Here is a 14,975-nt window from a genome sequence, read left to right as displayed (position 1 = left end):
GGGCGAACTCACACACCTCAGGAGATGCACCACCTCCAGACAAAGAGAGTCGTAAGTTCGACGCTGCTGGGAAAAGAGTGGCGGCACAAGCAGCCAACCAATGGCGCATTGCCAACTCACAGGCATTGTTGGGGAGATATGACAGGGCTCATTGGGACGAAATGCAACATTTTATAAAACATTTGCCCAAGGAGTTCCAAAAAAGTGCGCAACAAGTGGTGGAGGAAGGACAGAGTATCTTGAACAATCAGATACGGTCAGCAATGGATGCAGCAGAGACAGCTGTTAGGACTGTCAATACAGCAGTAACAATACGGAGATATGCATGGCTGCGTACATCTGGATTCAAACCGGAAATACAACAAGCCGTGCTGAATATGCCATTTAACGGACAGCAGTTGTTTGGGCCGGAGGTGGACACTGCTATCGAAAAACTTAAAAAAGACACTGATACGGCCAAAGCCATGGGCGCACTCTACTCCCCACAGAGCAGATGCACATTTCGAAAATCACAGTTTCGAGGGGGGTTTCGAGGACAAAGCACTGAACCCACAACCTCACAAACAAGGCCCACTTATCAGAGCCAATACCAGCGGAGAACTTTTCGGGAACAATATAGAGGGGGACAGTTCCCAAAGAGTAGAGGGAAGTTCCAAAGTCCCAAAACTCCACAAAATAAACAGTGACTTCCATGTCACAACTCCCCAACACATAACACCAGTGGGGGGGGAGACTAACCAAGTTCTACAAAAACTGGGAGGAAATAACAACAGACACGTGGGTCCTAGCCATTATCCAGCATGGTTATTGCATAGAATTTCTAGAATTCCCTCCAAATGTCCCCCCGAAAACACACAACATGTCAAAACAACACATAGATCTTCTACAACTAGAAGTTCAAGCGTTGTTGCAAAAAGATGCAATAGAGTTGGTACCAATTCATCAGAGAGGAAGAGGAGTTTACTCACTGTACTTTCTCATACCCAAAAAAGACAAAACTCTAAGACCTATATTAGATCTCAGAACATTAAATATCTACATCAAATCAGATCACTTTAACATGGTGACACTGCAGGACGTAATCCCATTGCTCAAACAACAAGACTACATGACAACACTAGACCTAAAGGATGCGTACTTCCATGTACCGATACATCCTTCACACAGAAAGTACTTAAGGTTTGTATTCCAAGGGGTACATTACCAATTCAAAGTGTTGCCATTCGGGATAACAACTGCGCCAAGAGTTTTTACAAAATGCCTGGCAGTAGTGGCTGCTCATATCAGAAGACAGCAAATACATGTGTTCCCGTACCTAGACGATTGGTTAATAAAAACCAACACACAGGAACGGTGCTCACAACACACAAAGTATGTCATAGAAACCCTTCACAAACTAGGTTTCTCACTCAACTACAACAAGTCACACCTTCAGCCGTGTCAAATACAACAATACTTAGGAGCGACAATCAACACAACAAAAGGGATTGCCACTCCAAGTCCACAAAGGGTATAGGCATTTCACAATGTAATATAGGCCATGCACCCAAAACAAAAGATACAAGTCAAGATAGTGATGAAACTACTAGGCATGATGTCCTCATGCATAGCCATTGTCCCAAACGCAAGATTGCACATGCGGCCCTTACAACAGTGCCTAGCATCACAATGGTCACAGGGTCAACTTCAAGATCTAGTTTTGATAGACCGCCAAACATACACCTCGCTTCAATGGTGGAACACTATAAATTTAAACAAAGGGCGGCCTTTCCAAGACCCAGTGCCTCAATACGTAATAACAACGGATGCCTCCATGAAAGGGTGGGGAGCACACCTCAATCAACACAGCATCCAAGGACAATGGGACACTTAACAGAGACAGTTTCACATAAATCACTTAGAATTACTGGCAGTATTTCTAGCGTTTATAGCTTTTCAACCTATAATAATCCACAAACACATTCTTGTCAAAACAGACTACATGACAACGATGTATTATCTGAACAAACAGGGAGGAACACACTCAACACAGTTGTGTCTCCTGGCACAGAAAATTTGGCATTGGGCGATTCACAACCACATTCGCCTAATAGCGCAGTTCATTCCAGGAATTCAGAACCAGTTAGCAGACAATCTCTCTCAGGATCACCAACAGATCCACAAATGGGAGATTCAACCCCAAATACTAAACACATACTTCCAAAGATGGGGAACACCACAAATAGATCTATTTGCAACAAAAGAAAACGCAAAATGCCAAAACTTCGCATCCAGGTACCCACAGGATCAGTCTCAGGGCAATGCGTTATGGATGAGTTGGTCAGGGATATTTGCATACACTTTTCCCCCTCTCCCACTCCTTCCATATCTAGTAAACAAATTGAGTCAAAACAAACTCAAACTCATACTAATAGCACCAACTTGGGCAAGACAACCTTGGTACACAACACTACTGGTCTAGTAGTGCCTCATGTCAAACTACCGAACAGGCCAGATCTGTAAACTCAACACAAACAACAGATCAGACACCCAAATCCAGCATCACTGAATCTATCAATTTGGCTCCTGAAGTCTTAGAATTCAGACATCTAGACCTTATACAGGAATGTATTGAGGTCATAAAACAAGCTACAAAACCAACCACAAGACATTGCTATGCAAATAAGTGGAAAAGATTTGTTTATTACTGCCATAATAGACAAATTCAACCCTTACACGCATCTGCTAAAGACATCGTCAGCTACCTACTGCACTTACAAAAGTCAAAGCTAGCTTTCTCATCCATTAAAATACATCTCACAGCAATTTCAGCTTATCTGCAAATTATGCATTCAACTTCACTATTTAGGATACCAGTCATAAAGGCTTTTATGGAGGGCCTGAAAAGAATTATCCCACCAAGAACACCACCAGTTCCTTCGTGGACCCTCAACATTGTCTTAACACGGCTCATGGGTCCACCGTTTGAACCCATGCACTCATGTGAGATACAATATTTAACATGGAAAGTAGCATTTCTAATTGCCATCACATCTCTAAGAAGAGTAAGTGAAATACAGGCATTTACCATACAAGAACCCTTTATTCAGATACACAAGAAAAAAGTAGTCTTACGAACAAATCCAAAGTTCTTACCAAAAGTCATATCACCGTTCCACTTAAATCAAACAGTAGAACTACCAGTGTTCTTTCCTGAACCAGATTCTGTAGCTGAAAGAGCACTACATACATTAGACATCATGACACCAAAGGCACACTCAAGTAGGAAGAAAGGTGCTACCATGGCCTTTCTAGGAAACATTCCAATGACTGAAATATGTGAGGCTGCCACATGGTCTACGCCTCAGACGTTCACCAAGCATTACTGTGTGGATGTGTTAACAACACAACAAGCCACAGTAGGACAAGCAGTGCTACGAACTTTATTTCAAACAACTCCAACTCTTCGGGGCTGAGCCACCGCTTTTGGGGAGATAACTGCTTACTAGTCTATGCAAAGCATGTGTATCTGCTGCTACACATGCCATCGAACGGAAAATGTCACTTACCCAGTGTACATCTGTGCGTGGCATGATACGCTGCAGATTCACATGCGCCCAACCGCCTCCCCGGGAGCCTGTAGCCGTTTGGAGTTGATCTTGAACATTTGTAAATTTGTAAATATATCGCTTTAAACCACATTATGTACATACATTTTTACTCCATTGCATGGGCACTATTACTATAATACACAACTCCTACCTCACCCTCTGCGGGGAAAACAATCTAAGATGGAGTCGACGCCCATGCGCAATGGAGCCGAAAGGGGAGGAGTCCCTCGATCTTGTGACTTGAAAATACTTCTTAGAAGAAAAACAACTTGTAACACTCCGAGCCCAACACTAGATGGCGGGATGTGCAAAGCATGTGAATCTGGAGCTTATCATGCCACGAACAGATGTACAGTGCGTAAGTGACATTTTCCATATATATATATATATATATATATAATAGAACAGACTAACTTGAATATTAGTATGTATTTAGCACATGGAATAGCAGTGTTATTTGCCATAAAACACCGATTAAAAATGAACATGACAATATACCCTAAACCTATGCTATGTGTGTTGTCTATTTTTCCTACAGAGAGAGAGATATATACATACATATATATAGAGTCTGTTTTATAATGGCAGTGCAGTTACGTAATGTGCACGCAAGCAACTGAATTTTGAGATATAATCCTCTCTAAATACATTTTGTCTCTTCTGTATGTCTGACAGGTCCACAGTGCCCAGATTGAAGCACTAAGAATGTGAGAAAATTTAAAACTTATGCATAATAATTACTGATCAATATTTTTTCTTTGTTTTTCACCAGACGTCTCCATTTCTGCTTGCTTTAGCTGGAAACAGTAGAGAGCTTGTGCTGGACTGAATAAACAGGAAAAGGAATGTTCACATGTTCAAAATAATGCTGAGGCAAATTGTGTTGAGAGGAACGTCAGTGTGTCAGCAGCTGGCTGCAAAGCCTGTTACTACCAGAAGGTTCCACAGAGCAGTTTCTGGTCAGTGTTCACAAATACAGGTTGGAAATAGGGCTGAACTTACCAAAGTGTTCACTCAACAAGATGTCATGACGTTCTCGGACTTAACTGGTGATAAAAACCCACTGCATATAGATGAGGACTATGCAAAAACGACAAGGTTTGGAAGGACCATTGTGCATGGTGTTTTAATTAATGGATTGGTATCTACAATTTTGGGGACAAAAATGCCTGGGCCGGGTTGTGTGTTTCTGTCTCAAGACATTAGGTTTCCATCTCCTTTATATCCTGGAGAGGAAGTTGTAGCAGCCGCTGAAGTTAAAAAATTAAAGCAGTCCATCGCCTATATTTCGGTGTCATGCACTGTGCTAAAAAGCGAAAAGACAGTAATGGAGGGTATGGTGAAGGTCATGCTTCCAGGGTTTAAAATGCTGTGAATGCTAACGTGAAAAGTAGATTTAAAACATTTCTTAAATAAAATCTGCAACCTGAGTCACACATCATTTCTTGTTTAAACATGGTATGATTTCTTCTGTAATGGCATGAACTTAAAAATATAGTTTTAAGTTAGTTTGTGTTCTGTAATCCAGCATAGTAAACAAGCCTTATGGTATTATTTTTTGCCTTTCATGCAGCCATGCAAATGTGATGTGATGTGATTTATAATCCAGAAACGGTTTAGACTCTATTCATCAACAGAATGTCATCCACTTCCTGTACTTACAGTAGATGTCATGTTCATAATAACAAACAAAATTGCAGCAGAAACACAATTACGAGCCATTCCTTAACATTTGATCAGTGACAGTCATGAATGAACCCTTGTACTAAACAGTTGTCATTTTCAGAGCAAAGCCTACCTTACATCTCAGCTGTCTGATTTGCAAAGACATCTTAAGGACATTCAGAGAGCTTTCCTAAGAATGCATTATATCCATTGCTTATCATTGGCTTTGTGTTTTGTGACTCACAGCTAGTTGCTTTTTATTTGCTGGCTTTATTTGTTTCAGCTGTCCAGTATGTCTTTGTCCCTCTCATAGAGCATAGGCGGTTTACTGTATTGTTCTATGAGTGTTTACTTCCAGTAAACAGGCCTTTAAATGTTGTTCCTAATTTGTCACATTTGGTCTGTATGACAGAGGTCAAATGTTGTGCCCTGTCTACAAAGCGGGAGCTTGTTTACTTTTATTTCTCTAACTTCAAAGTGAGGGGATTTATGTTACTATCATGCTGGGTACGGGAAGGGTGCTGGAGGAAGGCTGTACAATGTTATTTTTTTTCTAGCACACAACAAAATGTAAATTGACTGTGCACATTTTTCAGAAAATATCTGAATTAGGAAAGCACTAACAAAGCATATTTTTTTGTTATTCAGAAGTCTGGTGGAAACAAATATTTTAATATTATTGAAGCAAATTAATACACTGGGTGATTCCATTTCCACACATTATTTGTGCGCTCTATATTTTTATGAGTAAAACTGTAAGTCTGTACAAATGTAATGGTCATTTCAATTGAAAATGTGTTATTTGTAAGGAGTGTTCTACCCCACACTACTCCACAAAACTCTACTCCCTTCTGCACCATACAACTCCGCTCTGCTACTATATGCTGTTCTATGCCGCTCTACGCCACTCCACAACACTCTGTGCAACTCCACAACACACTTCTCTGTGCCACTCCACAACACTAAGCCCCTCTATGCCATTTCATTCTAAGCCATTCTACGCCACTCTGCAACATTGTTCTTCACTCTCCTGTCCACAATACTCCACTCTCACTACTCCATTCCACTTTTCTCCACTCCTCTCTATTACACTCTACACCGCTCTAGGCCACTTAACTCTACGCCACTCCATCCTATGACCTTCTGTTCTGTGACGCTCTATGCGTGCCACTCAGTACCACTCTAATCTACTCCACTCTGCTCCAGGGCTCTCCTCTCACTGTACCTTATACCATGCCACTCTGAGACTGTACTCTATGACCCTTTCCTCCACTCTATGACCCTCTTCAACCTGCCACTCCACTCTATGGTCTAACTGTACACCCATTCACTCTACGCCACTCCACTCTGCAACTCTTAACACCCGGACCCTCTACACCCCTCCACGCTATGCCCGACCCTGTATGTGCCGCCACTCCGTAACACTCTGTGCCACTACGACTGTGCAGGCCACAACACTGCAAGACATGACACCACAACTCTCCATGCCTTTCGCCTGAATGCCACTAACGTTTAGCCATGCTGAAACACATTGGCAAAGACAGCACTTGTTTCTTCTGGAAAGTTAACCACATGAGTAAACATCATGGTTAAAAATCACTACCACATGCACTGTTTTTCGTTATGCAGTGTTCAAACTGTGCTTCCTCCATTTTGGAGGTTCTACAAACTTAATGGGTCTGAATTTCTTTCTTTCGATTCAAGTAATGAGATCTAGATTTTTTAAGGTTTCACGAGTAGTCTCCCTCCCAGTGATCACTCAGTATCTGAAAAGGTAGGTGGCTTCATTGTCACTTTATTTTTATTTGAATTCACTGTTGGCTAGACTAAAGCCTTCTTTGATAAACTACCCTATGCACAAACACATCTAGCCTCTTTAAAATTCACAATACTTTTTCCCATAGGCAAACCAAAGCATTAAAAACATTTTGCATTTATTTAGCTTATTGGTTGTTAGAGATAGTCAAATGTATGTACACTTACAGAATTTCATTATCTTTAGATTCTTTGTGGCTGTACAAACATCTCAATCAGTCCTTTAGCTCTATTTTCCTTATGGATTTTATCTATAGAATATGAATGGATAAAACAATAAAAACTGAGTGGACAGTAAAGGAAATGGTGTGAGATTTCTATGTAAATAGTAACATAAAATAGATGGGAGTAGTTTATCTGATGCTTCTAAACCAGTGTGCCATTACTACTGATTTAAGTGGTTTCCTTGCATTTTTTTAGAGTGGTTTTTAAGTCATGACGAGATGCAAATTTAATATTTCGGTAGGCAATAGTCATAACACTTGACTCTGCTTTGCAGTAAGGGCTTGTTTTTTCCCTTGCCCTCCCTTTACTATGTACTACCAGACTCTGAAAGGAAAGTTCAGAAATGCATCTGTGGGCATATGTGATATAATCTGGAAAAAAAACTGGGTCCGTGGACCACACACAGGCTGAGACTGCCTAACCTGTTCTGGTGCATGTAGCCTCTCTGGAAGCAATCCAAGATAATCTTGAAAAGTTGTTATAAGAGAAGCTTGTAGCTTTTTGTTCAACTGCATGTGTGGCTGTAGATTGAAATGGTCCTACAATTTTTTGTTGGGTTCTGAGTGTTACAAGTTGTTTTTCTTCAGAGAAGCATTTCTGAGTCACAGCATTGAGTGGCCCCTTCTTGGTGATACTGCGCCTGGGCATGAAGTCCTTTATTGGATTGTTTTTTCTCCGCCATCTGGTATTTGTTGCTCCTTTTTCTACTTGCTCTGATCTGACACTTTCCTTCCTTCTAGCTTATATTCGACTATATTGTTCTTTCGATCGTGAGTTTCCATCTTCTGCATTCATACTTTCCAAATCGCCAGGTCCAGTTCCGACTGCGTGACGTTCGGGGCAGGCCTCACCCGGTTTCAGGCCTTCCTCCGCGTAGAGAATGTGAATCTGATGGAACGGACACCGTTTCGTTCCTGCCCTTAGTGCCACTCCAAATTACCCCACAAGGATCATCATCTGGTGTGTATTCTGTGTCTTTCTCCCGATCACCAGGAGGTCTCCTGCTATGCTGTCAGATCCTTCAGGTCAAGGAAGATCCTTCGAGATTAAAGAGCGCATAGGGTGGAGATGGCACACAAATCCCCAGAAGACACCCCTGACATCTTTGGGGAAGAGCATGCACAGGAGGAACCCAAACTAGAGGAGGCCTTCTCCATTAAGGACTCGGACTCTGACATTCAGTCCAACATCAAGAGCCAAGACATCACACCGGCCCAGCCAGTGAGTACTGTGAACCCTCCTGTCCATACCAAGATTTTTTAAAAGTCCCTTCCAGAGGTGCGGGGCCGCCACTGCTTCCAGGCTATGGTCTGTCTCGAAAATCCACTTCAGCTGCCCCACCCTGTGGCTCGGCATTAAAACTAGCCAAGACTGTACCTTCGTCTTAGGTGTCGACCTCCTCCACCCCAGTCCGAACGTCTTCCACCAAGCCTTTGGTAGAGAACACATCTGCTTTAGCTTCATCACTGAAAAAGACTTGCCGACCTACCAAAACCATTGGTATCGAAAACACAGAAGACCATGCCTTTGAAGCATCTGGACTCGAGCCAATCCTCCACAAACCATCTCAAATTGAGCCAATATCAGAAGTCATAGACTCTAAACAGTGCTGCCTCCACATTGAGGAAGATACAGGGCTTATTGTTGCTTCTCCCACTGTCACCGTTAGGTAGAAATTATCATTTCAAGAGGCCTTGGACACTTCGCCACCTCCAAAAAAGGCATCTAAGGACAAGGCCACCACTTCTTTGCCACCTCCTCCTCCTTAACCACCTTCCTCACCACCTCTAAAACCACCTTCTTCTCCACCTCCTTTTCATCCTCATCTTCCTACCTCCCCTACTGCAGGAGATGTCACCCCTCAGGGTTCACCTTTATTTGTAGGGGATTTAGGTGGTAAACAGCCAGAGCCATGGGATACATACGACCCTGATCCCATGATCAGTACGGATACAGACTTATATCCCCCATGACCATCCCCTCCAGAAGATACTACTAGTCACCAGCTGGTCATAGCAAGGGCAGCTGCCTGTCATAATGTTCAACTGCACAGAGACCCAATAGAACAGTATTTTCTATTTGACACTTTGACCACTACCCATAAAAAACTTCCAGTTCCTTCCAGTGCTCCTAAGGCATGATTTTTCATGCAGACAATATCTTTAAAGAGCTAGTCTGCTCTAAGATCATTACTCCTATGGTGACCGAAAAGCATAAACCTGCTACTTCAGACCCACTATCTATCAGGTCTCAGGACCCACCAGATTCGATAGTGGCTACCACTGCAAGGAAGTGTGCGAACAGCCAGGCTACAAGGGACTCTGCTCCACCAGATAAGGAGAGCAAAACGCTTGAAGCAGCAGGCAAAAGCGTTGCTGCACAAACAGCAAACAATTGGTGCATTGCCAATTCGCAGGCCATACTATCAAGGTATGACCTGGCTCACTGGGATGAGATGGATGAACTCCTCCAATATCTCCCAGATGAGCACCGTAAACATGGGCAACAGACTGTTTCCGAAGGACAAGCAATCTCAAACAATTCAATCATCTGTGCATTAGGTGATGCAGACTCAGCTGCAGGGTTGTAAACACCAGCATACTGCTAAGGAGACATGCATGGCTTACATGCTCCGGCTTAAAGCTAGAAGTGCAACAAGCGGTGTTCAACATGCCCTTTGACAAGCAGCACCTTTTCGGCCCTCAAGTGGACTCCCCACTTGAGAAGCCAAAAAATGACACTGTCACCGCAAAGACTGAGCTCTCTGCAGTCTCAGACACATAGAGGCAATTTTAGTTGCCCCACATTTAGAGGCAGGTATAACACAACAACTTCTGAACTGTCTACCTTCCAACCAACGCAATCTTCCACCTCTTGCTCTAGAGGTTTTTTCAAAGGTGCCTAGAAGGGCAATAACAACAAGGGTGAGGCAAGAGCACTACCACCTGTGGCTCTGTCTCATCATCTAAACAGTAACTACATCCATCTCCTCAAACCTCATACCACACCGGTAGGAAGGGGTGGGGGTTTAGGGGGGACTTCAGGATTTCTACACACAATGGACACACATAACATTGGCCCTATGGGACCTCTCTATTATCCAACATAGTTGTTGTCTGTAGCCCACTTCCACACCTCCAAACGTTCCACCTCGCTCCCACAGGTTATCTCACGATCATCTCATTCTTCTAAAGGAAGAGGTAGAATCCCTGCTCGTCAGGGGTGCTATAGAGCCTGTACCAGGGTACAAGGGTATACTTCCTCATCCCCAAAAAGGACATAACGCTCAGAACTATTCTGCATCTCAGACCGATAAACCATTACATTCTCTCAGAACAATTTCACATGGTTACTCTTCGAGATGTTATTCACTCCGGCGGGAAGGTTTCATGACAGCCCTAGACTTGAAGGATGCCTATTTCCACATACCCATCTACCCTGCACACCGGAAATACCTAAGGTTTGTGGTGGTAGGAAAACATTATCAACTCTAAGTCCTGCCTTTTGGAGTCAAGACTGCTCCCGGAGTATTTACAAAGTGCCTATCTGTAGTCGCAGAATATCTCAGAAAGTAAAAGATTCACGTGTTTCCTTACCTAGATGACTGGCTCATCAAAGCCAGCACACTACAGCAGTGGCAATCTGACACTCATAACACAGTAAACCTACTTCACAGGTTAGGGTTCGCAATCAACTTTCTCGAATCTGATCTACAGCCTCTTCAGTTTCACCATATCTGGGAGCCATTCTCAATGTACAGTTGGGGTTGGCGTATCCACCCCAGCATGCATTCACAATTTTCAGCTAATGCTTCCCTAATTTCAGGAAGAACACACCTGCACAATCAAGACTGTCATGTGTCTATTAGGGATGATGACATCCTGTATTCCCATCATTCCTCACACCAGACTCCACAAGCATCCCCTACAGCAGTGTCTGTCTCGTCAGTGGTCTCAGTCACTGGGTCACCTTCAGGATCTAGTGCTGTTAGACCGCCATACTCACTGCTCTTTGCAATGGTTGAACACCACCAACCTATTGAAAGGGTGTCCTATCCGAGACCCTGTGCCTGAGCTCATTCTGACCACGGATGCATCCCTGAATGGTTGTGGTGCGCATCTTCAGGTTCTCACAGTGCAGGGCCTCTGGGATCTCAATCACCAAACCATGCACATCAATTATCAAGAGCTTCACACGGTATTTCTAGCCTTGAAAGGTTTCCTTCCTCACCTGTCACACAAAGTTGTATTAGTCTGGACAGACAACATTACAGCTATGTAGTCCCTACAAAAACAGGAATGGACACAGTCATTCCAGCTGTCACAACTCGCTCTGACAAATAACGAAGTGGGCTCTTCATCACCATATTCACGCAGTGGCAGAGTATCTCCCAGGAACAGACAACAACTTTTCAGACCGCTCGCAGGATGCATCCTGCAATTCGTGCTTTCCAGGCATTCAGTGCATTTTCACACGGATGCAGTCATATTTCTCATGTTTGCTATTGATTGACCATGGAGACTGTGGTGGACGGCCAAGTGACAGCTGGGGAGGATCCCGTTTTTTAAAATGTTTGGAAAGAATTAACCACTCATTTGGGCATAATGCATTTCCATTCCACCAGTTGCAGCCCTCGGTTTGATTGTCAGACAGAGACCCATGCACTTTGTAGAATCTTCTGAATAATATGAGACATTCATCAAAAGGCCATAAAAAATTATTCGGAGAGCCAAATCAAACTATAAGAGATTTGTAGATTGCACAGACCTCAGTACAAATTGAATGGTCTTGTTTGGTTATCCTCACAGAATATATCTATCTCTGGTTCCCACACTAAGTTCTCACCCTGATTTGTGGGTGCTTTCAAGATCACCAGCCTAGTTATAAATTCTGCAGAGCACCTAAAATTACAGCAAAAATGACACGTGCAGTAGTTCACGTTTCTAGAGTTAAGAAAGCAACCAACACAATGTGACACCTCCAATTGCATTAAATGGGTCACCTGAACAGGAAGTGGGGGGGGGATTCTTGATTCCATACTCAAAGAGCAGTTTTATATCTAGTGTCCTGCAAAGGCTATAGTCTCTCCACCATCCGTTCCCTAATAAACTGGGTCCTAATTAGTTGGTTTGGCCAGCTCAGGTTAACCTTTCCTTTCACGGACGCTGAGCTTTGCTTGCTGCCATTTTGGAATTTCTACTCCAAATTCTAACACTCCAAGTCCTCATGGCTCCCGCCTTTTCTACTATTGAAGGCAGACCTTCGTATTTCGTTCCCAGCTCTGGTTATGTGGATGCCAGTCACTTGATCTCCACTACCATAACCTTGTAAGAAAATCTACTGATACTCCCAAAATATTGTGTTCTGTTGTACACTAGTGTATTTTGATTAGTGGTACCGTGTCTTAATGAATGACCTGGATTACCAATCGGTTCATTTCAGACCAACTACCCTTGCCACACTACTTCCAGCCCGTGCACCTGAGGTCAGCAGGCCAAGATATTAACAGAATGTTTATTTACCTCTCTTCTCATTTTTCTCCATGTATGGTCACTTAAGTTTCTGGAGTTCTTTACAAATCTTATTTGACTGGACGGTGGAAGGCTAGGGTTAACATCTGAGTCCGTGGCCTCAATTTCATTGAAATTGTGACAGATTTGAAATCCTATATTTATTCTTTTCAAATGGAGTTAAATTTTCAAACAGATATTATTGAACAATCTTACAGTAGGCAAATCGATTAACATTACACCACCAAATAAAGGCTGATATGTTGTAAATTCATTCACTTTCCAATACATGGAAGAAGCCTTATGAAGGTCCTTATGAATTAGATAAATAGTATGGTTGACATGTATGTATGTATAGAGTATTTAGTAAAGCGCATTTCCTCCAGAGGTATCAAAGCGCTATGAAGGGAAGTGAGACCATAATTCTGCAATCGCTCTTAATTAAGACTGAAATAACCATGTTTAAAGTTGTTTGCGAAAAAGCTGAAGAAAAGGGATATTCCTAATTTTCAAGGGGAGAGAGTTCCATAGTTTAACCGCAGCTGTAGAGGAGGCTCGATTTATTTATTTATTTTGTTTGGTGTTTTTTTTTGTTTTTGTTTTTTCCCCCATTTCACTTTCTTAGTCCTAGAGGCGTAAGCTAACTTCAGGTCAGCTGAATGGAGGGTCCGCCCAGGTACGTACCATTTGATAGATGGAAGAGGCGAGTAAGGACCCTGTAGGTAAAGGGACTTATGAGCCACACACAATGTTTTAAAAATAATGCACTTCCTAATCAGTAGCCAATGAAGTTTGTGCAGACTATATTTGTCAGATGCAAACTTGTCTAAACCTAGAACCAGACACACACTTTGATTCTGAATAAGTTGTAGCTTATTTAACGAGGCTTGATTGATGTTCAAATAAAGAGCATTACAGTAGTCCAGTCTTGATCCAATCAAGGCTAGCACTACCGTTGCTCTCAAATCCTGAGGTATAAAAGGGAGGATTTTCTTAAGCATCTTAATGATCCAGATGCATGAATTGGTGATTTTATTGACTTGGGTGTCAAAAGTTAAGGCAGAGTCACAGACAACTCCAAGGTTTTTTACGGTGGCTGAGGGGACCGGAAGAGTCCCACATAACTCCGGCCACCAGTTTGAATCCCAAACAGATGAATTGGCCCCAAAGATGATGACCTCAATCTTGTTTCCATTCATCTTAAACCAATTACAATCCATCCAGTCCTTTACTTCAAGCATGCAGGCCTGAAATTGTTTAGCTATGTCCTGCGTCTTCTTCCCAAAGGAGACAATGATTTGTGTACATTCGGCATAGGAGAACACCTGAAACCCAAAGGAGCGCACTAGTTCTGCTAAAGGTGCAACATGCAAATTAAATACGGTTGGTCTAAGAGAGGATCCCTCAGGGACTCCACAAGGGAGCTGAAAAGGATCCGAATTTTAGTCACCACATTTAACTGATAGTGATCCATTCTGAAAAAAAGATGAAAGCAAATTTAAGGCTGGTCCTCTCACTCCGACCTCATAAAGATGGTCATTTAATATAAGTGGCGAGATGGTATCTAAGGCTGCCGATAAATCCAGAAGGATTAAAATTGCACCCCCTCCTGCATCCACCTGTTTTCTGATTGAATCAGTAGTTGCCAACAGGGCGGTTTCCATACTATGATGTTTCCGGAACCCGTGTTGGGAACTATCTAGACATCCATAAGTTGTCAAGTAAGAAGTAAGCTCTTGATTTAAGTGTTTCTCTAAGATTTTAGCTAGAGTAGGTAAAAGGGCGATTGGGCACAAATTCTTCAGGTCTTCTGAAACACCGTCTGTTTTTTTCTTTATGGGGACAATTATTGTTTCTTTCCATTCCGGAGGATAGTCACCCCGTTCAAGCACTTCAGCATACAACTTTTCCAGAGGCCCTTAAACTGAGTCGCAAATCCGCTGTAACACCCTAGGGGGACAAGGATCGGCCGGGGACCCTGAATGAGTCCTAGATAAAAGCACCTTAATTTGTTCCGAAGTTAGTGGAGCGAAATTTTCTCGGGTGGGGTGCTCAAGCCGCTCTGGATAGAGATCTAAATCCCGATCTCTCATCGGAAGTAGGGAGTCCTGGAATCCGGAATGGTTTTTGATGATTTTATCCTTAAAGAAACTAGCTAACCTATCACAAA

The 14,975-nt window shown here is 42.7% G+C and overlaps 2 protein-coding genes across 3 annotated transcripts in view; both read left to right on the top strand.

Moving 5' to 3' along the window:
- Nucleotides 1-5,031, top strand: part of RPP14 (ribonuclease P/MRP subunit p14) — a 90,648-nt gene extending 85,617 nt beyond the window's left edge. For both annotated transcript variants that reach the window (XM_069206559.1, XM_069206560.1), the window contains exon 6: nt 4,363-5,031. In XM_069206559.1, the coding sequence (XP_069062660.1) occupies nt 4,363-4,419 (57 nt within the window). In that variant the 3' untranslated portion in view covers nt 4,420-5,031. The remainder of the gene's footprint in view (nt 1-4,362) is intronic.
- HTD2 (hydroxyacyl-thioester dehydratase type 2) lies at nt 4,444-5,031 on the top strand. Its single transcript, XM_069206558.1, has one exon. The coding sequence runs from the start codon at nt 4,444-4,446 to the stop codon at nt 4,963-4,965; it is 522 nt and encodes a 173-aa protein (XP_069062659.1). The 3' UTR covers nt 4,966-5,031.
- Nucleotides 5,032-14,975: the final 9,944 nt, after the last annotated feature.

Source organism: Pleurodeles waltl, chromosome 9, assembly GCF_031143425.1.
Source record: "Pleurodeles waltl isolate 20211129_DDA chromosome 9, aPleWal1.hap1.20221129, whole genome shotgun sequence".
Taxonomy (NCBI): Eukaryota; Metazoa; Chordata; class Amphibia; order Caudata; family Salamandridae; genus Pleurodeles; species Pleurodeles waltl.
This window is presented reverse-complemented; position numbering and strand designations above follow the sequence as displayed.

Bases quoted from the DNA above. Each gene is read 5' to 3' on its own strand.
- HTD2 (XM_069206558.1), top strand. From the start codon at position 4,444: ATGTTCAAAATAATGCTGAGGCAAATTGTGTTGAGAGGAACGTCAGTG.